Source organism: Parambassis ranga, chromosome 17, assembly GCF_900634625.1.
Source record: "Parambassis ranga chromosome 17, fParRan2.1, whole genome shotgun sequence".
In the NCBI taxonomy this organism is placed as follows: domain Eukaryota; kingdom Metazoa; phylum Chordata; class Actinopteri; family Ambassidae; genus Parambassis; species Parambassis ranga.
In genome coordinates, this window is record NC_041037.1 from 6769620 (window position 1) to 6797234 (window position 27615).

Sequence of the window (27615 nt, forward strand, 5' to 3'; positions counted from 1 at the left end):
CTGCAGCTGGTGTTAAATTGTCTGTAGTTTATAAAGGAACAATAGAGGAACAGATGTAAATATTTAAAGGAATGATGGTTACATTTCTTCAGTTGGAAGTATTATTTCACCCACTGTAATGACTGACTTGGATACTTTCTTGTTTGGTCGGTGGTCAGGCTGCCGTTGCTGTTCTTTGACATACCCCGATGCTCAGACGCTGTGGCTCTGATGAAAACCCGTTTTTTCAAAGGCTTCATTTTTAAACTTATTCTCTTTTTCTCTGTCACGCTACGTGTCAGTCCATTGAAGATAAAATGAAACCAAGAACGAAGCCAAGTATGTGCTGCAGTTTCAATGGCTGCGTAGGCTATGCAGAAAAATGGAAATGAATGATGTCAGGTTTGCTGCTAGAGGGCTAAAAAAGAATGACTCCTTTCTTGCCTCCAACCATGAGACTGTCCTTGTATATACATATTCCTATCTATAAAATCATATCCTGTCTTATGAACAGACAAGTGTATACACACACACATGGTATTACACAAATGTCTGAGTCCATGTTACAATATGTTGTTTTATGACATTATTCCCTTTTTTTTCCAGAGGAGTCTGTATGAAATCATTTGTCACAAGTCAATCTTTCCTGCAGGACAAGATGGTGGCTTCAACCAAAACACACACATTTAAACCATTCTTTTAGACAATCAATCATCTTAATTCATATATTTGAAACAGTGAGGAACCTGTATCATGGCAGAAGTAGAAAGAATTTCCACTTAAATTTCTGGTACAGCATAAGTAGTTTTTAGCCTGTGGAAAATCTCCAGCATTTGGCACTTACTCCACAGGCAGCTACACCACATGTGGCTCAACTTAAATTATTTATTTATTTTTTAAATTAGGAAGCTACTTAGCTGCTTTAGTTTTCATGATTACAAGTCCATTTTATGCCTCCTTTGCATGGATCTTGAGGTTATTTCAAGTGATATTAGCTGGCAAGAGGTGTTAGCTTCAGGTGTTGCTGCAGTGACACTGTTATCCAGATACTCCCATAAATAAACATGATAATTGTACAGTATGCACTCACAGCCTACAGATCAACTTTTTTTTTTTTTTTTTTTTTAACCAGCACCTAATTTCTGCTTTGAAAAATCTATTTTGCAAATGGGCTCCGTCTTAAACATAGCTGTGGTCAAGCTTTCATGGCCCCATATGTTTCAAATCCATTCTCTCTGCTTCACTACAAAGCAGTGTGAAGAACTTTTTTCATTTTTGATCTCCAGATTGTGGTTAGCTGTAGTTGGAGGAGGCCTGTGAGGCACAAAGTAGTGCTTGCACAGTGTTGGTGACTACCACCAGAGGGGGATTGGGTGGAGACACAGCATTACAGGTACCTTGAGTTGCACCCCGCCTCAGGCACTCTGCCATTTCTAGAGTAGGAGGAGAGAAAGCAGAGGAGGAGGAGGAGGAGGTGGAGGAAGGCACAGTAAATGGTTCCAGAGCAAACATAGCCTTCCAAACCTCTTGCCTTGAGGGTGTAGCCCAAAGGCCAAAAGGAAGATTGGAAACAGATGAAAGAAAGAACCTTAGGTGGGGCTCTTTAGTTGCTCTTATGAAATCCAGCTGAATGAAAGGGCGTCTTTACAATGTATATTTAAGACTCAGTAGGCAAAAGCTTTCTTTTTTGGGTATGAACACGTAGACATGTAGAGACCTGAGAGGATGTGTGTGTGTTTCATGTCCTCATACTCATCACAGAGTGGGACTGCATTGCCTGAGTAGCCCTCCAGCTTTTGTCTTGTTTGTTGACCGTATTAAACAAATGGTCAAAAAGCCCATTACTCAAGGGGGGGAATGAGTGGGATCTGTGTATGTGCATGTATGTGTGTATGTGTTTGTTCTTGTGTACACGGACCCGCCCAGGCCCTGAAGGTTTCTCTGGGGTTTCTAGTCACCCATATGACTTGGAGGTGAGAGGGCGGGTGATAATTGAACGCTCTCTGGCACTTTTAACAAATGTATTGAAAGAAGGAATCGAAAAACCTGTTAATGAGGTTTTCCTCCCCAGGCTGAGCTCAGGGTTATTATTCTTATAATTTTCTTAATCTAATGAGTTACTCAAAGTTTATTTTCAAATGTATTTCTCACCCTCACCCTATAGGGTTCCTGTTTTATTAGCCTCTGCTTCTCAGCAGCACACAAACTTTATTAATAAATCAATTTACAATGCTTCAGAGGCGGGCCCTACTGAGACCTGAACAGTCAAGGTCTTTGGAAGCAGGAAAATTTTAAGACAAGGTTTGAGCAGTGCATGGATGATGGAACAACACTGGCACCATACTGAGGTGAACATTTTTGTACTTGGGTTTGTTTACCTCACAAGATGGCTCCTGGCTTAGGGAATGGACCATGAAAATGGCTGCTCTCCTGTGCCTGCAGCACTCTGTATAGATTGGAGTTTTTCATGTGGCAGTTAGGCTGCTGGGATAGACACCCCAGGGGATGTGCTCTCATTAAGGCTGGTAGCTCGGGGCACTTTTACACCGCTTCCTGTGGCCACTGACCTCCTTTTCACCCGTGGGCTTGCAGCTACACCACAGCACTGTGTCTTGGTCTCCCTGTCACTCCCAACAACGCCCTCGGGGTTGTCACATGGCTGGAGTGACTCCTGACCTGCCTGACCTCTCGCACCCCCTCCCCCTTTTTCTGACGACGAGTCAGTTAGAGTGATCACAAACAGCATAAGGGTCACATGTGCCCCCCCAAAATGGCGGCTATGTCCTTGGGCATTTGAAGGAAGAAATTTCCAAGTTGACAGTGTCAAAACATCATGTTAGAAATGGCCAACTTAATGTGTCATCTTAAAGCAGCACAGCTGCAATATTATTGAAGTGGAAAATGTTTGAGTGCTACAGTAAAACCAAACAAGTCATCCATCATTTATAGTGATGCTAGTCACTGAGAGCAAAATTAGTGATGAAGAGCACCTGTCTTGTTGGACCTTTACCTTGAGATCAAGCAAATACTGAGCCGTGCTGCTTGAATGGATAAAGGCACCATAATAACGTTGCTTCGTCATCGTCCTCCTCGAGCTATTTCTGCAGCTATTTCCTTCATGTTGTGCTTCATTTTAGCCACAAGACACACACACACGGCTGTATTGAGCACCTAAAGGTGATCTAGAATCCAGACTAAGGTAGTTAATCACTGATCAAAAAATAAACACATTTCTGTGAACTCGAGGCATTATAGTGCCGTGCCTGAAGTGTGTAGAGAAATGTCAATAAAAGTCCCCTTGATCTTTTATTAATTGAATGCTAAAAGCCTGATGCACCCTGTTGCTGCTTCTCATAACTGGAGACTTCAAGCTTCCCTTGTTTTCATTGTCCGTTTTCCGAAAAAACAAAGAAGAAATTTGCCAGTGCAGAATGTTATGCATGCATGCACGATTAGTACATGAAAGACGTGATTTTAAGAGGTAAGCTGTGGGGTGGCCCTGCATTGCTGATTGGTGCATTGAGATATCAGACCAGTTCTCATCAGCACCACCCATACTTATACCTGCGGGCAAAACAATTTTGTCCTCCACTAGTAAGCAATTAGATTACATTCAAACACACATACACACACAGAGCCTCCATAAACTGTGTTCCCCCTCTGTAGCATACTCCCTTCCTCAGTATGACACTTGCTTCCTCCATATGTGTGAGTTTGTGTTAACATGAGGTTGCGAGCAGACACACACACACATAGATACAGACACACACCCTGTAGGTATAAGGTTCCAGTTGGTATATCTCTGTCTCTAAGCCCCAGTTTGATGCCCTAGTCTCATGGTATCCAACCCCCACTCTTTCTGCATCCCCTCAGGCTCCTTGTGTGTGTGTGTATGTGTGTAAGATGGCTACTGAACCAAGAGGGCATTGTTTCTCTCCAGTGGGGTTTCATAATTGAACGTTCACATTCAAATGAATACTAAAAGTAGAAGTGAAGCACGTAGCAAATGTTCTACATTTGAATTATCCACGGTGAAAGTAAAACTCCAGATTAAACTCAAGATTATCGTTGTAAAAGGGAACAAAACATCGTGTGCAGCAGTATTGCGGCTTAATTGCGCACACACTCACTGACTGGGAGCTTTCATCAGGAGGTGCAAACTCCAGTCAGCCTGCATCAGGTTGTGTGTGTTTCTTAGGCACATGTGTGAGTGAAGCAGGGAAGTGAAAAGACAGCGGGCAGCAGGGACAAACCCGTCAGCCACTCAGATCACATCAGGTCTGTCGGGACACATTGGAGCACAGCAAGCCTGATGGGATATGCCCCCCAGGGGTGCGAAGCAGGCCAGATGACATACAGACAGAGGGGCAGGAAGAGAAGGAAGGAAGAACAGAGGATGGCACATAACTGCCTCTAATGCACAATATTCTTGTAACATGCATGCAATTATGAACGGTAACCCTGACTACATTATGTACTAATTATGCAGTAACGCCATGCCATCATAGCGGTACACTAATACTGATGCATGCAGGCACACACACATACACACTACCACCCCCAACAAACACACATATTTGCATGCTTGCGCGGTAATACTGCCATAAACATGTAGCCTGGATCTCCACACCAGATAACCTACATCTCAAACAACACAGTGCGTATGCTAATGTAAAGGCATGATGTCTATGAGCAGCACACGACGCATATGCTTCTGCGTGTGGGTAAAATGCACAGACACGCTTGGGTACATATGTCCGCAGGGGCAAAGTGGGAAACAGACACTTTCTCTTCATGCCTGTTCTTTAATTGGGGCATTTATTGTTTTGTGGTGGTGTTTACTTCATTAAATTAAGGCACATTTCAGAAATGCAGCCTGTTTCAAGGTTTATATAAGCAAAATTATGCTTTCAGCCATTAAGTTGCAAATTAACATATCTTTATGGCTGTGGGATATGCCAGTCGAAGATGCTTTTACATTTTCACACTAATCAACTTGACTTTAACATGTTGGATTTCAGTTTGATTTGCTTTCATCACAAATATTGTTTCCCCCCTCGGCTGTGTCTGCACGTGTATTTCAGTGGAACTGTGTTAGTGTATGCGTTCGAGCGAGTGTGTACACCGGTGTGTGTTTCTCTTAGTTGTCAATGGCACCTTCATGTCAGCCCAACTGTTCTCTTTCTTAGGAAATCAGAAGATGTGTGAAGTGGGGGGTGTTACAAGGACAAAATGAACTAATGTTGAATATTCCGTATTGGTTTTACTGTAATTCTTTTCTAATTCTTAGTTTATTCAATTTCATCTCCTTGAGGCTGGTAGGTATGGAAATGAGGTCTGTTCTCTTTTCTTTTTTTTTTCTTCTCTTGCCTGTGTAAATTGCAGCTATCACCTCAAGCCTTTTGAACAAGATTACCCAGATGGCCTTGCGTGGTGTGCCTGAAGTTTTATTTTCCTCCTTTGCCTGCTTTTCCTTCTTGGCTGCAGGGGAAAAGAGAGGGAGCTGGGAAGCCTCCTGAAGGCTCTGGGTGAGGCCAGGAGGCAGCAGCTGTGGCAAAGAGAGATCTGGGGGGAAGAAGAAGAAGAAGAAATAGAAGAAGAGTGAATTGGGGAGGGAGCGCTCCAGGGTGGATGAGGCTGGTGCAGGGGGCGTTGTTATGTGCATGTGTGTGTGTGTGTGTGTGTGTGTGTGTAAAGGAGGGGGGGGGGGGTAGGGGCCACAAAAATCTAAAGCTGCGAACACCAGCCATTATAAACCCCACTACCCTCTACCTGGCTTGGCTGTCAAGGGATAACCCTTGGAGAACCCAGAGAGGCGTCTGGTGAAGTGGGTACGCACTACTGGATGGGAACAGGAAGAACTAGAGGGGTGTGTACGCAAACATGTGTTTGGAGAAATGTGTTGTTTGAAGATACAGTGAAGTGTGTCCCAGTGTAAACATGGCATTACCACATCACCAGGCAATATAGCAATACTTAAGCAGCCGGAATCACACCCTTTAATGCCAGGATTGGGTGAAAAGCAATGATAAACAGCAACCTCCTGCCCAGGTAACATTGTTGTGTAGAGTGGTGGGATTTGTCATTGGGTTTCCACTCACCGTGCCCTGGACATAATCTGCTGCTGGTTTTCTGCCCCGAGGAAGAATATGATTTTAATACATTAAGGTGGCACAGAGATAGAGAATTATGCAGAGTTAAAGTGTTCACCTGTTTATTATTCTAACAAGCAACAGCCTCCATCCACACTAATCTCCAAAAGAACACACCCAACTCCCAGATTGCTGATCTTGGCTTGGAGGCAACAGTGAAAAGAGATTCTCACCTGAGATAAGATGAGGAGAGAAGCTGGAGGAGGAGGAGGAGGAGCTGCATATATCACTTAAATATACTCAGAAATATTGGAGGAAGAGTGGATTTGAGTTTCGACACCTACCAATCAGTCTTATTTATTGGTGCACACATTACGAGTGCAGTGTTGACAGCAGCATGTCCTCACTATAAAGTAAGGAAGTGCATATAAACTCTTCTAGCTGGGAGAGAACTTGTCACAGTGGTCGCCAAGAAAACCAGTCTTGTTGTTAAGGGCTGAAGTTGTGCTTGTTACTAAGGTTACGAGTCAGTGTATCTGACCCTCACGAAGGCTTCGAACAGAACATTGACCCTGAGTGCAAATAAGTTTTTATCTGATGGTGAATGTTTCCCTGGGGTGCATCATTATGAGCACTGGATTGTACTGCTCCATCTGCTAAAAATGTTCCATAATCATACAGAGGTCAACATACAGGTTGGCTCAGTAGGTTTTAAAAGAAGACCCCAAGAGTCCAGAATCAATGCCACAGGATTATAATCAAGCTGTGGTCCTAGTATTGGACATATTTTTAGATGGTGGAGGACTCCAAACGCTTTCTATGATCCTTTCCTGCACATTTATGTTGCCAAAACCCACCTGAATGGAACGAAGGGGTCAGTGGTCAAGTAAGTAAGTAAAAACCAACCTCAAGATTTAAAGGAAAACAAAAAATATGTGTTTCAGTTAAATGACAGGAACTCATTTACTCGGCTTTGTGCTAAAAATGGACCTGCAGCCCAGGCAGCCACACCAACTGTCCAGCAAGTTACTATGCTTGACAAGTTTCACGTTTTTACCATTCAGTATCACTACTGTAATGCAAAAAAGATCAATTTTAATGCTAGCCATAATCTGTTACAGGATCAAATACAAACTGAAACTGTAGGTGAAGTGAAAAGGTAGCTGCAGGAACACATCTCTCCTGGTGGAGGATCTTTTTGTGTCTTATTCTGTCAGTTATAAGTTGATTTTTTCATACTAATCTCTCACCTGTGCTCTCTGAGCAACAGCTTTTCAGAGGCTGCTGCCAAAGAGTCAATAGCAGGCTATCACTGTTTATTTTCACTCCCTCGATTTGTTTGTTTTGTTAAGGTTTTGCTCTCCATCATAATGAATCACTTTTTTCATCTTGTTCTTATTTATTCTCATGGCTGGAGGTAGAATGTGGTGGTTGATGAGGGGCTGAAATGAACTGAGCCTTAGCCTTAGCCCAGGGGCTGGCGCATATCTTAGCATAAGTGATGGCCGACCGGAGGGCTTGAGCCTGGCTGAGAGCGCCCTCAGGACAGCGACTCTGACAGATCATGTATTTATAGGTCTGTTGAAAGACCTCTATTGTGTCCCACATAGCCTCGGAGCATGTCTGTCCTCTGTATTATAATAAAGCCGCTGGCCTTACCACTATGATGGATGGGTGGCCCTCGAATGGCAAGCTCCAAAATCATTAGAGCACTCCTAACATGCAGGTCTACCGATGTGAAAGGCTGTTGGAGGGAGGTGTGCTACTGGTTAGCAATACTGTAGAGTTGAGACCTTTTAATCAAGGCTAGGTATTCAAAACCAAGAGAGGGAGGGAGGGAGGGAGGGAGAGAGAGAGACGAAAGGAAGAAAAGGAGTGGGGATGAGGGCAAGTCTGCTGATGTTTTTGCCAGAGAATACATTTGCAATTATCTCCTTGGCTGAAAACGCCCTCCGGGCTTTTTTCAGTGCAGGTTAGAATGCAGCACCTTTAGCATTTTTTTTTTTTATGTAGCTTCACCGGTCAGATTTCATTGCTGCTGAAAATTTCACCAAAGCCAAGAGCATTCCATCACACCTCCACCCAGCCATACAGCATAAAAAACCGAGATCATGAAGGTGTAAGTGAACACAGCATATAAAGTATATTACACTTTTTGGAGGAACTGTTGGAAAAATAGGAAAAGAAAAACAGAACTTGCTTGAATTTACTTTGCACCCCACCAAAATAATAATAATAATAATAATAAAAAAAGAAATACAGCTTGACTTTTCTGTGCCTTAAGCCTCACAAGCAGAGTGCTGTTTGAGCTGTTTCCCAATCTCATGTTCTTCTGTTACCTCTGGAGTAGAATATAAATGATTCCCTCTCAGTGTACAGTGTATGCCAAGGGGCCTTGCAGCGACCGTAGTCCGGTCTAAAATTCTTCACTGTGAGCACCCCATAATTCAAGGCCTGACTGATAAATAAACAATGAAAGCACAGCACGTTGTCAAGCACTACCTCAAATCCTCCACTTGGAGCACTGTCACACATTACAGGCCTGTCACCACGAGGCAAGAAGATGTGTTTGTGAATAAAATGTACTGTTTACTGTTACTGAGTCAGATACAAGATATATGTATATATTGCTCTGCTTCACCAGTTTTAGGGTGATTTCCACTTTACACAATAGTTTTGCACACATGAATTCTCAAAATAATTTTCATCCTGTCAAACATCTCAATTGTTGAAGTTTTTTGGTTCACTTCTTTTCCTACTGTGTCGTCATCGTCAGCTGATGAGCTTGGATTGTAGTTAACGCACTGCTAATCGGCAAAATGATGCTTACATGCTAAAAAAAAGGTGCAATGGCGACTTGAAGGGATTTTGTTCTTTCCTTGTGAAATGTATTTAATGTTATGAATTTGTGTGTTTAATATGTTCTTTACCCGACCTTGAGCAGTAGCTTTTTTCATGCTTAAAGGTAGGGTAGGAGATTTTGAAAACTCAGTGAGAGTCAGCCAGATTTTGAAAGTAAACACACGCCCTTTTCTCTCGGAGCTCACCCCGAAGCCACGCCTCCCAACCAGTCTGTGACTTCGGCCATCATGCACATACCTCTCTGGTGCGCGCAGAGCAGGAAGAGAGTGACAACCAGCCAACTAAACATGAAGGTGCACTTTGTTTTGTGTTTTTAGCATTTTATAGCTTCCACAGATGCGAGACTAACTAATTGGTTGCTATCGGATTGTAAAGAGAAGTTACGCTAATTTAACAAAAAGTGCATCAGAATGAAATCTCCTACCCTACCTTTAACTCTAAAAACCTAACCGGGGTGAAAAGGAAAGTTAACAGCAACATCTCATGGGGTCAGAGGGACTTGAACCCCCAACCTCCAACTAAAAGTCTTGAACTTTGGATGTACCCCAGCATCCCCACCCTGCCTTTCAACTTGAACTTTTACATCTGCACAAGTCCCACAATTGGATGATGTCGGGCAATATGATCATATTTTCCATGATAATAGACATAACACGTTGCTGTGTGTTTGGAAATACATCCATATGTTGTGTTAGCATAAATGTAGCCATGTGTTATATCTTTACACTGCATAAAGATGAGCTGTAAAGGGGTGTGTGTAAGAGAGAACAACCATATCTCTAATGTCCTTTAAATGTCTCTCAGTTTAAATGCCAGGTTCTGATTCTAATAAAAACTTAGTGTTAGCACACTGAAAGAAGAATACCATTGTTTTGGTTTAAAATGATTAATATTGCATGTTATTCATGCTGTTGTAGGTTTTAATCACAAGCCACCCACCTCAACATTATTACTTAACTAACCAAGAAACTGCTGCTGCTGCATGATGATTTTGTGTGATTCACTTGACAAAATTTTAATGAATACATATTTATGATTTTGTGGATTTTGCTATGGGTTCTTTTAGAACTACATTAATATGGTAGATCAGCACACATACCAGTGTGTTTTTTGTCTATTAGGATTTGTTCTATTTTACACTAAAACTTCTATAACTCAAGTAAAGCCACTGTGACATATTATTCTACTAGCGAGTGTCCATTTGAGATATTATTCCACCAGCGATTGTCCATCTAAGAACATTTAACGCCCCAAAGACTGTGAAGGCATTCATCACACAGATGAACTAATTTTTCCATGAGAAATAATGGGTAGAAATATGTGACCATTATATTATAATAAAGGTATTTATGAGCCTTCAATCTCGCAGCCTCACTATCTTTGAAAATTTGAAATCAGCTCCTGAGGCTGAGGGTGGGGGAGTGAAGGGAGGGAGAGACAGAGAGAGATTGAGAGAGAGAGAGAGAGAGAAAGTGAGAAATGGCAAGGGAAAGATGTGGGAGTTGTGTTTTGCTTTTTTGCCACAGGTTACATTTATAATTATCTTGCTGGCATAAAATGGCCGAGAGGCTTTTTCAATAAAGGTAGGAGGCACCTACAGTGCAAAATATTACCTACAGATCAACACAGAACAAGAGAAAGAGAGACTGCAGCTGGAGTCAGACTCAGCCCATCATACAGCAGCTAATACATGTATTTAGTTAGGACGTTCATTAGGAACAGTAGCTCGCACTGAGCTGCAGAACTGAGCACTGTGAGGGCTGATGATCTGAGGATGAGGTGAACGAGTCCATCCACTGACCTTCACTGGTGGTGAGTAAGCAGAGCCTGAGGAGTGAGGGAAAGATGGCCACAGCCGCTTTCTCCGGGCTCTACTCTGCCTTTTGATGACTGGAAATAATCACTAGAGAGAAAGCGAGTGGAAGAGACATGATCACAGACACACCACAGAGGAGAGGAGGATCTCCGTTTGCTTTATTCTCCTCCAACACTCCGTCCGCTAAAGGACTGGAAGTCAGCTTCTTAATGCCATTCATCTTTTCTCCATAAGACTTGTGTCCTGAGAGGAGAAAATCTCTAATTCCTTTTCAAGTTAGTCTGAATCCAGGAAGAGAGAAGCGATAGGGCTGGACAAGGTCTCATTATACTCAGGCTGCCCCGCAGGTTAAAAAAAAAAAGGTGCACAAAAAGTAGTGCTGAGTTAAAAACTAAATACATGTTCATTCCCCTGTTTCACATCACCCATTATAACTTTTATTTAAAGCTATGATTCATTCAAGTAATTATGATTAGAGTTATCTTTAAACTTGGCTATTCAGCGACTCAGGCGTTTGAGAAACAATAATTGTTATGTTATCAGGGAATTGTGTATTAATATCATCAACAGAAAACAACATAACTGACCAGTTTGCCTTATTTCATATTAAATAAATAAGTTATACTGCTCTTATGTTACTACAGACAGCAGCTGTTTAGCTTAGCTTAGCATAGAAGCAAGAGAAACCATCTAGCCTATCAGAACCAGTTAGGCTAATTGATATGTTAACTTCATTTAATTTAATCGTTTAATCATTACAAAAATCACAGTATAAGTAGGATGTATGTTTTTTGGGGGGTTTTTTTTAGACCTTTTTAGACGGGGGTCTATGTCTTGTGTTGGACCATCGCATCTAAGCCTGGAAAGATGCATCATCATACACTCTAGCTGTTTCAGGAAGTAATGACACAGCTGAAGGAGCATAAAAAACTCTACCCCTGTTGTTGTTTTGTTTCTGATGAAGATGAGCTGGTTTACAACAACTTCTTATTTAAAGTACTCTGCTCGAAAAAAGTATGAAAAATGATATTAAATTGTTGTTAAACACCATCCACCCATTGATGATCTCATATTGTCTCAGATACAGTAAATATTCTAACTTGAAAGTTCATATGTTCTTCGCCTGCAGCGTCAAGGCTTAATTAGGCACAGACTGTTTTTGATTTTATGATTGAGAACAAAGCGCGGCTGTGTACCACTCACAGTTGCACCTCCAGCCTATGAGAATAACAGTCAGTCAAAAAGGGAATCTGGGGCAAAGAGGCCTGAAAGGGAGACATATAGCATAAACCGCAGATAGCCAAAGAAAGTGGAGATTCTGCCAAAAGGGATGGAGACAAGACGACAGGGCTCCGTGTGGGATTTCACTTTGGATTTTGGGCCCTGCGGGGATATGTGGAAGCACAACTGACAGGACTTGCGTGGAGAAGTCGGCTCAATTCAATATAACTAAGTAAAGAATGCCCTGTGTAGTCTGTGATGCACCAGCATAAATGCTCCGAGGTACGACACTGCCTGGGTTAGTTGGCTTTACCTCTGTGTGGAGATCATTTAGGATGTTATAATTATTGTACAGCAGATGTCATATATTCAACTAACCACACTTTGAGGAGCAAAAACAGACACATGACAACTTTAGCTGATTTATTTCACATTTCTTTTTTTGCTACATTCCTCTTTACTCAAATCTAGGGAGCGTAGGTGGGTCAGTCATATTAGAAATACTTTATATCCAACTTCATATCCATATGTGCTACAAATAAAAGTGATCTTGAAGAGGGTAGTACAATAAGCTTTTAATCTGTTCAGTCATGTCTGAGGCAAGTTTGCTTTAAAAAGATTCAATGTAAAAAAAAAAACACACAAACACATATACGATGTAAAATTTACAGGTCATGACTCAGAGGAATATTATGATCCAATTAAATAATTCCCAAGGTAACATATGGAGGAGGGGGGGGTTGTAGTTCATACTCCCCAAAGAGGCAAATGGTGTGACATAATAATTTACAGAAATCATGTTTCTACTGTGTATAGAACGGTTTTGAATTTTAGAATTTGATGATACTTGCTCTGTTTTACGGCATAAGCCAATAAAAATAAAGTAAAACACTTCATTGATATCACAATATTCAACGCTATGTAAAAAAAAGGGAAAAGAAAGATGCTGTTTATGACAACTGAGACATTCTGTACTCTAAGCAACACATCAGTGACCGTTTCAGAACGAGGGATAAAAAACAGACTTAGCCAATATGCCAGTGAGACAACAAAATTACTGGTGACAAGCTATGCAACAAACTACATATGCAAATAAAAGTTGTTTTTTTCATTTATATGGGAAAATTAAGAAATCATATTTAACCTAATGTAGGCTCCAAGTTTTAAAACAAACTCTGTTTGGGGATCCAGCGTATATAAATCCTTTTTAAACTGGTTTATGGGGGCTAGACAATCACAAATGTCCTTGCAATCTCAAACTTATCAAATGTCTTGTATCTTCTTATGGCAAAAAAATTAAAAAAAATTAAAAAAAAATCTCCTGCTGCACTTCATTTTTAATTCTCTAGATGGTTCTCAAGTTTAAGAAAACAAAAACATCAATAAGGAAATGAAGAAGAAGAAGAAAAAGAAAGAAAAGAGAGTCCACAGAGCTCTGCAGCATGGAGCGTTTGGCTGCCACAGAAAAGTCTAGCACCCCCTACAGCTCGGGAGGTTTCTAGTCCAGCTGCTCCTGCTTTATCCTGTTTGAATTGGGCCCTCGCTGACTTGTCCTCCTCAGTTCCCTCCTCAGGACGTACTCGCTGAACTGAGACGAGTCCACGCCTCCGCCGCAGGAGCCAGCGATCTCAAAGCCGCGTTGTTGGAGGCGCTCTAGAACCTGAGAGACGTGGAAGGAGGAAGACGTCAAAAGAACAGTTAGCATCTACTGAGGATACTGAGGATCAGACTATGATGCTAAACCTATACTGCAAAACATAGAATCAGCTCATATTATGTGCTGCTGTGTTAGCGCTTAGCCCCGCATTGGAAACAGGTCTGGGAGTGAGCTGCAGCAACATACGGCCTGTGACGGGAATTTGGATGAGACTTTCAGAAGACTTTCACAAACCAAGAGCCTCTCATATTGCCTCGTGCCTCATTTTCATTGTTTTCTGGATGTTTGTCTGTTTGTGTGTGTGTATGTGTAGCTGTTCCTGATCTTGCAGCCTCGCAGACATCTACAGACGTGTCCGGGGGGGCTGTAGGATCACATTCCATCGAAGAGGCCCCAGGGAGCAGTGAGGCTTTCTCTCTGCCACTTGGCTCAGTGTGGGCTGCTCAGCAAAAAAAAAAAAAAAAAAAACTCTCTCTCCAATTCTCCCCCAGGCTCAAGCCTCCGCCAAAACTACAAAGGTCCCCCTACTGCTGGCAGCTCTCTCTGCTCCCCTTCCTTCTCTCAAACCCCCCGCCCTGCCTCCATTAGCCGCAGATACAGCATTCACCGCCGGCGTGCTTTAATAACCAAACAGGATTATGGGCCCTGCCTGGGGACAACCTGCCAGGGAGCATGCTCACTCTCTTGCTCGCTCTCCACGACTCACACACTTCAGAGACGGGTTTGTTTGTGTGTTTTTGGAGAAGGAGGTGGAGATTTGACTTCCTCGAATGGAGATGCAGTCCAAATCATTGTGAAATCTTTTCAAATATTACTCTATGCCATCATTTAGTGATGTGTATCGGAGGATTTTACCATCAATGAATTCATGGAACATCAATAAAGGAAAAGCAGTATGGCCGAATGTATGCTGCATGTATGATGCGTACTGTATATTCCTCCATTCACAGTGTTATATGTTGTCGCTATACTATAGTAATAACACGTATTATATGACCTTTACACTCATCTTTGGATTATAAAGAATGTTGGAACAGATTTTAAGCTAATAACTTTGCCTTTAAGTGTCGAGACTCTCACCAGAAAATGACTCCTGTTAATGTCCTTCCTCGACATAACAAACAGAAACAATAGTAGCTGAATAAAAGCCTTTAAAAGTCTTGATTTTATTCTAAATTGAGCATCGATTCAGCAACTCCCTAAGAGACTGGGGGGCATCAGTGTTTTCACTGCACCTGTCCTCTTTCCCCTCTGTTTGCACAGTGCCCATCATGACAGCATGTTTATATCTACCCCTTTACTATCCCTGTTCATCAAGTTGTAAGACTATTGCAACAGATGGATGAGAAGCTAACTGTCCAGCAGCTCTGGAGCCAAAGTCAAAATTGTTATTCCAGTGAGAGTGTGGAGAAGTAAAGACTTGTGTAATGATGGCTTGCTAAATTAATGCTTTGATGATGAACTCATCAAAGAACTCATTTTTTTCTCTTCAAGGCCGTTCCTATGATTGATTGGATTAAAAAAAAAAGATAAGTCTGCAATCAGACAGCATTCAAAAAATGTTCTGAAGCCTTTATAACAACAGCACATGAAAAGAAAGTGAAGGAACCAATTAGCACCTCAGTCAGCTCCTTGGGCGTACATTTGAAATAATATTTAAGAACATGCCTGCTCAGTATTGAAAAGCGTTTACATTACCTGGACAGAGTTGAGGTGACAGTACCCGTTGAGTGGGAAGCGGATGACGTGCGTGGAGTCGTGGTTCCATCCGGCATTGACAGAGTTGCACATGACGTCACCGATCTCTGGAAACACGTCTTCGATCAGGGCCTTGTCACCGCTGAGCGTGATCCTCTCGCCCAGGTCGGGCGCTACGCGCACCACCAAGCACTCGCAGGGGCGTGACACCCGACCGAGCTCCTGATCCTGGCGCCAACGCTCCAGCTCGGCAAGCATGGGCTGCAGCTGAAAGTATCGCGCCTCCTCGTAGAGCAGACTGTAGTCCTGGAGGAGAAAGGTGTTCGCATCAGAGAATTTTACAATAAAACAGGCAAATTTGTGGCTCAGAACTTGTTGGTAATGAACATTTTATGGTGCTTTAGGGTATCATGAGCTGAACTGGAAAACACTGTTAGCCTATACTGCTACACTAGAGTGCCATAGAATGAAAAACAGAATAAGCAAATCAATTTTCAGCGCATGTTTTTCTTTCTAATGTGCAGCCAAACCAAAACAGAAACAACAAAGCGCGCTTTTACATGAACGAGCAATAAACCCAAGACACCATTCAACAAAAATTACAAAAAGCAGAGGAGATGTGGTGCGACATGTAGCACAGGGCTGCGTGGGGTAGAGGAGCAGATCCTTTACCCGCAGGACTGCAGGGCCTAAATTACACCACATTCTCATGCTCCTCTAAAAATCTACCCAATGTGAACATGGCCTCAGCCTGAACTTGAGCCTGCCTTTTGTCTTTGCTTATTTTAACTGACATACTTTCCACTGATTGAGTCGCACTGTGGACAGTCCATCAGATAATGCGGTTATTTGTTTTCTCCCAGGGCAAGTTAAGTAATTACTGACTAAATGGCACATACGGGTAAGAAAAAAGGAGGAATGCTAATGTGTCACATGCTGTGAGAGTCACCCTGGATGGACGCCTGGCATGAGAACACAGGGAGCTGCAGTAAAAAGCATGCTCCGTGGCCGAGGGTGCCTGCACGATTATTTGTGTCAGTGCAGCGTTTTTATATCTCAGAAGAATCTTGAGGCTGGCTTGAGGCAAAAAAAAAAAAACACATCTCTTGATGAGAAAATGCATCACGATTGAGCTTTGTTTGCTAGAGCCAGGATATCTGGTATCCAGCATGGGAGCTGTTTTTCAGCAGCTCCGGGGGAGGCGGTGGGGAGCAGTGACCAAAGGCCTTAGCATTCATTGTGTGTAGGACTGCTGACTGGCTGATGGGACTTTACAGTCCATAGGATGGAAGGATGGACGTCCACTCACTTTGAAGTCGTCTGGGATGAGGAGCTTGGACGTCCTGAGGAAGTTGAGGATGTAGCGGAACATGTGTCCATCCCTGTCAATGAAGTAGTGCTGCTTCAGGCTGTCCAGGACTATAGGCTCTGTGCCATCAAAGAGGCGACCGATTCTGCCCACAGAGAGAGAGAGAGAGAGAGAGAGAGAGAGAGAGAGACAGGGAGGGGTGCAGGGTCAGGCAGAAAAGAGGAGAGGAGGAAGGAGGACACCATGTTAAGATTAACAATCTTATGTTTGTTTACTTTTGCAAAAGAAAGAAAGAAAAGGTTTAAAAACAGAGGTGGTCTAAAGAGGTCAGGGCCAGCTGGTGCATGTTTGCCTGAGGCAGGGTGCCAGTCACCCTCAGGCCCGAGCTCGGAGCGACAGTGCAGCCTCCCAGCCTCCAGATGGCTCCATGCCCTTTGGCTCTTTACTGCTGCTGTGACATCTGTCAGAATAACCAAGTTGCTTTTGTCTGAGCTCTGCACCCTATACACTTGAAGCCCCTTATAAAATTGTTTAGCCAACAAAGACACATTTTGTGGTAACTAACAACAGACCACACACACCTGCCTGCCTGGTACAGGATGAACTTTTCCATGTTTTCATTCCCTTATATTTAAAATGCTAGCTAAGGCAGACTCACCGGGATTCTGGAAATTTGGTTAAGGTGGCCAGACTGCTGGTGTACATGTGTCCGCCTACATCGATGTGCACAGGAGCGTTGGACTTGGTGAGCTGTGCAGGTGTTGGGATGCCCTGGTTACTCAAGGGAGACACTGGTGACCGTGTGATCATGGGCCTGGACATGCTGGAGCGATTATCCTGAAGGAACACAGAAGGATCTTTTCACACTCATTTTCATCAGCAATAAAATAAAAAATTCCAACAACTCCAGCTGAGATTAAAAATATAAAGAAAATATAGGAAGAAAGCAAATAAAATCATATTTAGATACAAGGACTTGTAATATTTCTGTAGCCTAACACCCTCCAGAGTCTGGAAGATATTTTCACTCTGCAAGATTGAGCTGCCTGACCTTGACCTGAATGTTGCCACAATCCACAAGCATCCACTCCTGTGGGCCATAATCTCCAAAACCAAATTAATTTGCAGCATCAATCTCAGCCTTGGAAATGAGCAATAATGATTTGAATACTGTAATAGGATTTGGAGGGAACTGTCTCATGTTAACCTACAAACACCATTACCAGACAATTCCTGTTTAAGCCCCTCAGAAGGAAAATGGGGAAGAAAAAAAAGTTTCAGACTTCTTGAGCGAAGATGGGAGAGAATACTGTAACATCCAGGTCTCTGAGGGATTAGCTGCTGGGTTTAGTCTCCCTGAAACAGGGCAGTCTACAGCAGTGCAGAGACCAGTGCGATGTTCAAACCTGTCTGTGTGCGCAGTCTACATTTAGGATTATGTTCAATAAAACACACACACGTGCATTCGTCACTTCCCTCCTCTGACTAAAAAGTCACACCGGTCTTAAGTTATTTCTCTTTTTTTTTAACCCCCCCATAGACAACAACATCGGACTTTACGCGTTTACCTGCGCCGGCATCACTGTGTTTGGAGAGGAAGTCACCGAATGGTCATTTTGCTTGAGAGATGCTGCGGGAACAGGCTCTCCTCTGACAGCGAACATCAGCGAGGGCTCCCTGCACTCCGCTGCTCGGATCGGAAGCCGTTTGAGAGAAGCGTGCACGGACTCATCCACAGAACTGATTGGACGCGGTCGCTTTCTCGCTTTCTGATGCGTTAAGTCCATTATATCCGTTTCGTCCATTAGTACGGCTCAGACTTTAAGGTTAACAGATAGGACGCGGTGTTTGCTTTTTGTTTTTTTTTTCCCTCCCAACGCACCTGGAAAAACGTGATGAGGCGTAAAAGAAAAGAAACAGAAAAAGAAGAAGCAGGGTTTAAGCGAGCGAGCACCGAGGAGAGGGGGAGAGCGGCGGCGGAAGCAGAGGCAGCAGCAGCGGCGGCGCCGTGGCTGTCACACGGAGCAGCTTCTTTGCAGTGGCTGGGAGAAGTCAAAGCCCCCCACAACATTAGCATTGTAGCGCCCCGGGCTCTTTTGGGCTGTCGCTGTTTCAGTGGCAGGTATGTGTGTCGCATTTTTCAGAATAAAATAAATGCTGCCTGACAAACATATGTGATCGTAGGGTCAACATGCACATCTGGACCTTCCACAGCTGCCCCCCCCACCACCACCACCAACTCCCACCCTCTTTTTTTGCCCCTTTGGAGCATTACGCGCGGTCACCTCCCACCTGTTTGTTTGTTGCTGCCCATTGTTCAAGCAGCAGAACCTCCTTCACAACTCAACAGTCCCCCCCCAAAGTTCAATCAGTGACAAACTGTGGCCAAACCTACCAAACCACCTGGACAAAAAAAGCTCCTGCCCACTTCTACACACACATACACACACAAGCTGATCATCCCCCCCCCCAGTCACACAAAAGGAGACTCTAATTGAAGTTTCATTCACACAGGTGCATTGTTATGATACTGAAGTATATTTATGAGTGAAAAAGTCCAACAATAAGCAACCATCTGTCCCTCAGAGGACATCAAATCACTTAAAACTTCTTCATGATCTGCCTGCATGTCTGACAAATGTCAGTTACAGTCACCACCTCCACTTTCTATATCATCACAGCAAGACTACCACACACTAATGACAACATGCAGCATGAAACCTCACCACAACATGTCCAATTGCAGTTAAAAGTACTGCCACAGCAGTCTCCTGGGCTGTTTTTTTTCCTTCCTCCACCAAAAATGCAGGGAATCCACAATTTTTAATAACATTCAGATTAAAATTAATTAGTTCAACCACTGGCCTTAAAACATCCACATTCCTGCTTCTCATTGGCAGTGTGAGTTTCACACCTAGATACCCAATTAGCAATTAAGCTTGCCTTTGAGTGTAGGCCTCCAATGCGGTGTGTGATCCTGGTCTGATTTGCATGCCACTTGTGCACGCGCTGATAAGCGCAGGCAGCAGCCATACATAGTTTTAAAATTCAACTCCAGAATCCCTCGCAGAAGGCAAAGGGGCCTGCGGGGCAAAAAGAGAGAGAAATCACATGGCTGCTCTTCAAAAGGGGACCTGTGTAAGGCAGCCGGCAAAGTGCGTGGGATCACACTCAGAATGCAGGTAATTTGTTCCCTGACTAATTTGTGGAGATGGTGGTGTGTGTGTGTGTGAGAGAGAGTGTGTGTGCCTGTGGAGAGTAAGTTCTGAAAACAGCTTGGTGGAATTGGATTTCCTCAAAGCCTTGTCATCGCAAAGGTGGATTGAGTGTAAAATCTGTAAGGCATTATGGAAAATTGCAGGGGAGAAAGAAGAGAGAGAGTGAAAGAGAACGAATGGGTGGATGGGTGGGTGGGAGTCAGAGGGGAGAGTGGGTGAGGAGAGGGGGCTCTTATATCACCAAATCACTCTCTGTGAAGCATCAGACCTTTTTTTTGGGGGGGGGGGGGGGGGGGGGGGGGGAGTGGGGGGGAGGCTGATGTCCACATTCCAGTTTCATCATTCAGCAGTTCAAACATCTGAACAGAATCCACAAGTGAACATGTGACGGACAGCTGATGCAGATCTGCTGCACTTTCCCTACCTGTTGCCACAGAGGTCTCCCATTTCACAGCGATGTTCGTGAAAACGTATGTGTTTATAGAGAATTGCCCGGCTTGTGTAATTTTGTTGCACCACAGTATGCACAAACAAATCCAAACCAGGCCCAGTGCATCAGCGCCTGGGGTGCATAAGCTGCTCCTGTTACACCAGTTGTTTTCCAGCAGAAACATCTCCCTTTATCCTTCAAGGAACCAATGCTGTAGTTAGATAATTAGCCGCTAATGCTATAAAAACTTGAGGAAAGCAGTGTGTTGTCTGCTGTTGTCATAATCAAAAGGCCCTTTTCCACACAAGAAACCTAACTAACTTTCAGCTGTCCATCCCACAATGCAGCTCTTTGCTGTTTTCGGCATATCGCACAAGACGCAATTAGCATTTCAGATCAGAGCATTAACATTCAGTTGGAGGCAGGCAGACTGGTATTTACATAATCTGGATGGGTTGTCTCTGCTTTGTGGCCCAAGGCCATTTGTTTCAAATGTCCACACACACACAGACCAGACGGATACAGACTTTGGGTTCACTTCAGTCACTGCCAGCCGAACAGGGAAAACAATATCAGGTAGTGAGCTGTCATAACAGCACTGCATGCTGGGTAAATATTACAGACTGGTTCACTGCTCAGATTTGTATTCCTTTTAGAGGCTATAAATGGACTTTAGGCCCAAAATAAAGGTTTTAGACATTTTTATATCTGCTTCTGTTGTAACACTGAGACACTGTCTGTGGTTTAACCTCACAGGTCCTGGCTGTGTGTGTATTTTCCTGCATTTGATTTGTAAGTATGTGGATATTTGATGAAATAAGTTCAGTGGAGACGATGGCTGCGAGGAAAAAAAGGCCAACCTGCTCAAAGTGAAATCAAAATAGTTGCATAAAGCACATTATTATAAATATTTCTATAGGGGAAATAATAATTCCTGATGGTGATCTGATCTGTGTTTAAGAACCCACTGTATTCACACAGCTGTAAAAAAGAACCGATCCAGAATGAAAATGAGCTACGTGTCACAGCAGTGCACCAATATATCAAACACCTAATAACTCCCTGAGTTTTATTACAAAGCTACTTTCAAAAACATCATCCTTTGTGGAGGTACTGCAGCTGCACATCAGCATGACATCACAGATGAGGAAGTGTGATCAGAGCTGTGTTGCTGCAGGCATCAGGAGACAGTGGTGCATGTTCACTGGCACACACCAAACTGTCCCAGGGCACAGGAGTGGCACGAGTAAACTAACAGCATTTCTCCCACAGGAGTTCCAGCGTGTGAAGCTAAACTTTAAACTGATGACTTCTTTCTTTCTTTCTTTCTTTCTTTTTATTTGCCCCCTCCTGGCTCAGAGGTTTGTTTGTTTGTTTGCCTGTTCAGTGTCATTTCACTGGGAAACAGATGCACAGATACTGCACACAGTAACAGGATGGTTTTGTTACAGCGCCATCAGGTGACAACACCAACATCTCAGTATTCATCCTCCCTTCTGGAACTGGTGAAACAGGCTATTGGCTTTCATTGAGCAAAGCTCAGACGGTTCTGTTTAGGATGACATTTTAAGTATCGTCCTCCCTGCAGACACGAATGTTTAAGTAACCGAACACTCGCACCTTTTTTTTGCTCGGGCTACAGCAGACAAGTACGACAGGAAGTATATTTTTGTTTACCTACTATGGTACTGTACACAAAATAAGTACACAATGTTATTCAGTACTGGTGGTTATAGTATACGTTTGCCGTTTCGCATCCGGACCTTGGAGTGGTTACGCACGGCGCGGCAGGAAAGCCAGTAGAAAGCACGAAATTCGCTCCTTTTTTTAGTCTTCCTTTACATACATATGAATCTCTTAACACTGCCACGGTTTGTATTAAAAGGATGATTCACATATTCTGCATTGACGTGTGTAAAAAAGGTACATCCTGTCATAGAGAATAAGAAATACGCCTGCGGCAAAATTACTCCACAATGGCGTCTTTCATTAGAAGATCTGGGGCAGCCAGGAAATGGAACAGTTTCACGACAAAAACTGCCTTTAAAAAAATCAATAAGAAAGCGACAGGACGCGGGGTTAAGTAAGTTATGAGCAAGTTGAACAAGCAACAGTGACACGGAGACTGTCGTGAATGTTTTCTGAGCTGAAACGCGCCAGGAGCGAATTCACACGGTGGATAAGTGAGAGTGTTTGCTCGGAAAGATCGCTGTCTAATTCGCTGTTTGTTTAGATCACACACACAACCAAAAGCGTCCTATATTGTAGTAACGCGCATACATTTGTACAGTAACCGAGCAACAATAGCCAGGAAGTGGTTAAATATTTTTTAAGAACTGTACCGCTCGAATCGCTTGGCACATGCGTAAAAGCTGCTGCGCCTCCATGTCCCAGTCCATCCAACCTCGGAAATAATAGCAAACCAAATAAATCTTTGCTTACCTGAAACATAGAGCGGCATAAAGTATCTTTTTGGGCACCTTTTCCTTCCGATTTGGCCCACGATCTGCCTCTCTTCCTACACCAGTGAGAAATGCAATAGCTTGGCTAAGGTAGACAGAACAAAATACAGAGAATACTTGCTCCAGGGCTCCGAAACCCCTCAAGGCAAAGATCAGGATACAATTAGCTCATGTCTCTGCCCCAGTCTAAACCAATCTGCGGAGTAAAACTGCGAGCAAAGGAAGAGATCACAGCAGCAGTGCCTCAGTCTTTGTTGAGTTTATGTTTTTATAAAATCAAATAAATAATTTTTTTTTCTTCTGCATTTACAACACCCTCACCCCTCCTGCCTCCAACTTGCCTCCTTCTCGCAGAGAAGCTGATTTTAATCGTTATGATTAGTTTTGATGTAACGTTCCCTCGGGCGATTTCTACAAATGGATGGAGTGTTTCTTTGCCAGGGAGGAAAAGCAGCAGATGATGATAATTATATAGATTGTTGGTGGAGTCCTTTGATTCCCCCCCCCCCCCTCTTACCCCCCCACCTCACTAGTCCTTGTGCACTTCTCAAACATCTAACCTGTCTCAGTCTGCTTCTTCTTACCATACACACCACCACATACAACTTGTTGATTAGCCTGGAATCAACTTATGAAATTAATGGAATGTGCTTAATGAAATTCTCCCTCTTTTGTAATCTTTTTTTCAGTCTCCTTCCTCCCTTTGGACAACCTCCAAATGACGTAGTTGTATAAATAAGCACTTGCAGCTTGCCTCGCCTCAATCAAGTTTGAATCAGTGCCTGAGGGTGATGTGCGAGCTCATTTCAAATGTTCAACCATGCATGATTTCAGGAAGATTGAGGCACTTCTGAGGCTTTTAGAATTACTTGAGGGAGTGCACACCGTAAAGGAATTACATGTTTAAAGTTATTCATAAGTCAACATGCATAATTATTACGTCTGAAGTTAAGAGCGTTAACTTTTGTGCACATCTGGACACAGAGCAGACAGTTATTCCCCTTACATCCTTATAAGTTATCTCACATGCAATACACAATGGAGTAAGCCTCAAATGTCTCTTGTGCCCCCTACTGTTGAGAGCCGCAACTTTTCTTCTTCTTCTTCTTCTTCTTCTAAACAGCAGCCATCAAATCAAAGCCTTTGTAACATAATAGGTAGAGGCAGGGTTGGAGAGAAGTAGAACAAATATACAGTGTGTGTATTTTGATGTTTATCCAGTTTGTTCTGAGGTTTAAACATGAGAATGCCACGTCAGAGGGCCGGCGACAGATGAACGCAAAAGCTTCTTCTTCATCAAAAGAGTTCCTTTCTCACAGCATCTTGTGTGAATGAGTAACAAAATTGCTTTTTGAGGATTGGCCAGTTTACCCCCTCACCCTCTCTCCCCCCCTGATCTGATTCAGCCATTAAACTTTCCACTGTTTGACCTTCTTGTCCCACAGGAAAAACCAAACGCAGGGATTAAAGTGTTAAGATGAAGTTATTTGAAGTTATTTGCCCCAGAGGTTTGCTGGCTAGTGTGTGTTATACACTGAGGCTCAACCATGTAAGGATACATGCACATTTTTATTCCATTAGTCTGACAAACTATAGTGAATGGAGAACACCAGAGGCCTAAAAGCCCCCCATACGTTACCCATTTTCTACACAAATGGAACCCATTTCTAACGCGATACTTTCACTTAAGTATCCAAAATATGCATCAGATGTTTTTGAAACTAACCAGTGGAGATTGTTGAATGCATGTGGTGTCAGATGCCAAAAGAAACGAACCTATTTTTTGTTGATGTTTCTGTAGAAGGGCAGTATTTTTACTCAGAGCAGCAACAGCAGCAGGCGAGCACTAGCTGGCTGGCTGGCTGGCTGACTGGCTGGCTGGCTCTTATGGAAGACAAATTATCCAGATTGGTTGCAGATGTAAGTTTGCCCTAAACAGAAACTGCCTAACCTGAATGACATCATGGGGTTATAAATGCTCGGGCTCTGGAGAAAGGAAGTCTGGAAAGCTCACTCTGAATGCTGGAATTCAGGGAAAATGAGTGCAGGTATGTCTCAAGGAAACAGATTAAAGGAAAAGGCAAGAGGTGATTGATAAGTTTGTAACCCAAGAAAATGAGTTATACAACTAACATTATATGTACGTGCAAAGTAAGTCTTTAGGTGAGTATAGAAGACGTTTCAGGTCAAAAACTTTTGTGGTCTTTGTGTCCACAAGTAGAAATAATTCACTTATTCACCCATACTTCTTTCCCAAGGTAAAGAGGGGGCTCAGAACACATCACCAAAAAGATGGGGTCATTACTGCTAGACTCAGGGTCTAAGCGTAAGAGACTATGTTGATGAAGACATTGTTCTCATGGGAGAGGGATACCCGTGTAAACAATGAGTCAGTAACAACAGTCCCAGGGTCGTTAGCCAGTCGTTAGCCAGACTGGAGCAAAGACAAACAGCTAGAACAACAAACACAAGCACATTTTGGGGCATTACCAGCTGCGGTCATGTGAGTTTCACAGATATCCGCCCACGTATCACATACAACATACACTAACACAGTGAGAAGATGATGAAGGTGCCTGGAGGAGCAACAAAATGTCTTTAAGGAAGTCATGTAGGCTACATGACAAACGTGTCAAATAAATGAAGCAGTTGCTGTACTCTGTGGCTTAACATAGTCTGATGTGACCCTTGTCTATTTGTGCTACTACTCCATTGCATATGAGGTGGTGGCTGCCCTTTGTTTCACCTTAAAGTCAGAGTTTGGTGCCACTCCCTGAAAAAAAAGGTGCTGGGTCCGTCCGTGTTAACCGCAACAACACCCGCTTAATGTTTTGTACTGTGGGGATTTGAAACATCTTTACACGCTTCTGAATGTGCCGATCGACAATGGGCTACCAGCTGCTTTCAAACCGATTCCTGTACATGAGAGATGTAGCTTTAGCCTCAGACCATGTTCATAACTGCTGCTGTACTCACCACACCCCTCTAATGGCCTGTGGTTATATAAGGGAGTGGGATGGATAAGGGAAAGTGCTGAAGCTGCTCCAGATCCTGACTCAGTCTTGCCCTGCAGGGTTGCACAGTTTTAGCCCAGAACTGTTCATCAAATATTATCTTTGGCACAATGAAATTTCAGTTCGGAGAAGAAGTCTGTGCTGCTACAGTACATTCAAAGCATCAGGCATGGCTTGAATAGGCCTGACACTGATAATTATATGACAGAGCCTCTGCACTGTAGTTGCGTCTCTATTCACGCCCCTCCCGACGTGTCCAATATGCAAACACATTTTTATTTGCATGTACCTGTGTGGCTGTTATTCACAGACACAGAGGAGTCTCCCCTCCTACAGTCTGTTCAAAATCTGATCAAAAACCTATTTTTGTCACTTGTTCTGTAACTGAGGATCATTGAGGGTCCCCACTGTTATGAGGGAACCCACTTGTTGGCTTCCCTTGCAGCCCCAGATGCACCTATCCCGCCCACAGTGGACAGAGGAGTCAGTGACACTACTATGAGGGGAAGAGAGACAAGAGGAGGGGGCTGCTTGGGTAATGCTGGGAGGCTCTAATAAAATGTAATCCTATTATATGCTTCCCACTAGAGGGCAACAATAATAAAGGTTTCCCTAATAACATGAGCAGACCAAACCCAAATGGAAAACAGCTCCTCCGGTCAAGTCCCACACTTGTACATATATCCTCTCATTAACCCAATTGCTGTTGGGCCACATTACACCGACAGGCCTCCGAGATTTAGCCGTGATGGCAAGGCAAGAGTTAAGTCAAACAAATGTGTTTCATCAAACTGCAGTTTGGGCTGCTCTGCATAAAGGAATTGAAGAGAGGATGGGGGAGGATGAAGAGGAGGAGGAGGAGGAGGAGTGAGGGAATGTGTGTGCGGGTGGGAAGTTGGAAGCAGAGCCCCGAGGAAACCAATCAGAACTTCTCCACCCTCCCTTCCTGTGTCAAAGCCACCGGGGTCTCAGGTGTGTGTTACATGAGCTAATACCTCCCAAACTTGATTGTTTGTGTTAGTAATCAGAGTTTTGTAAATTACCATTTTGGAAATGATAGTCCTATCATTGGTAAACAAAATCACAATATAGTAGAGGAACACCACAAACTAGAAATCACATGATAAGACTTGATAGCTTAGTAAACCCCTTCCCCAAATGATTATGAAGTTTAATTCCTCCTCGTGGGCTAAATGAAATTAAATATCGTTAGTGGTAAAGTTAGAAAAAAAGCTGGGATGTCATCAGAGCAGCTTCTTTACAAACAAACTCTTCTCGCTTGACTTTCTTCGACTTTAATATTAACAGGAGAAGAAAATCTTCCTGCTGGAAAAAGACACAAACAAAAAGTCTCACATTTATATGATTCGATAATGTAATGAATAAGTTATTCTGCTTCCTCGCTATCTCACATAAATGCAGGAAAATATTTATCATAAGTGACAAGGTGAGTAAGAATATCAATCATATTCTCAAGACAGCTTGAGTTATTAAGTGAGCCAATGTAACAGTATTACAAAACCCAGAATAACAAAGTTATTTATCTCTCACTCTCTCTCTGTCTGTCTGTGTATGTGGTGTGTGTGTGTGTGTGTGTGTGTGAGTGTGTTTACGTGTCTGACAGCATCAGACAGAGAGAGTGTCGCATGCCTTCCTGTTCCTGTACCACCCTCCAACCCCAGAGCCGCAGACTCAAGGCAGTTTCCAGAATCAAACAATTTCACGCAGCTACTGGAGGAGGAAATGAACTGAGCCCAGAGCAATAATAAAATTATACAAATGTTATTACAGACTCGCCTGCTACTGTCCTACTTTAATTCAAATTTGGGCACTCCAGGCAGTGCTGGTGGCACAGAC

At 43.2% G+C, this 27615-nt stretch overlaps 1 protein-coding gene across 3 annotated transcripts; it reads right to left on the reverse strand.

Annotated features, from left to right (window-relative positions):
- Nucleotides 1–12458: 12458 nt before the first annotated feature.
- Nucleotides 12459–22966, reverse strand: kctd1 (potassium channel tetramerization domain containing 1). 3 transcript variants are annotated; one of them, XM_028427434.1, is made up of 5 exons: nt 22725–22966; nt 17293–17471; nt 16635–16779; nt 15326–15631; nt 12459–13630 (listed from the first exon to the last, which is right to left on the reverse strand). In XM_028427434.1, the coding sequence occupies exons 1-5, from the start codon at nt 22731–22733 to the stop codon at nt 13469–13471; spliced, it is 801 nt and encodes a 266-aa protein (XP_028283235.1). In that variant the 5' UTR covers nt 22734–22966; the 3' UTR covers nt 12459–13468. The 3 variants fall into 3 exon arrangements, with proteins under 3 accessions (XP_028283235.1, XP_028283234.1, XP_028283233.1); XM_028427433.1 differs by lacking the exon at nt 22725–22966 and adding an exon at nt 19361–19560; XM_028427432.1 differs by lacking the exon at nt 22725–22966 and adding an exon at nt 18203–18658.
- Nucleotides 22967–27615: the final 4649 nt, after the last annotated feature.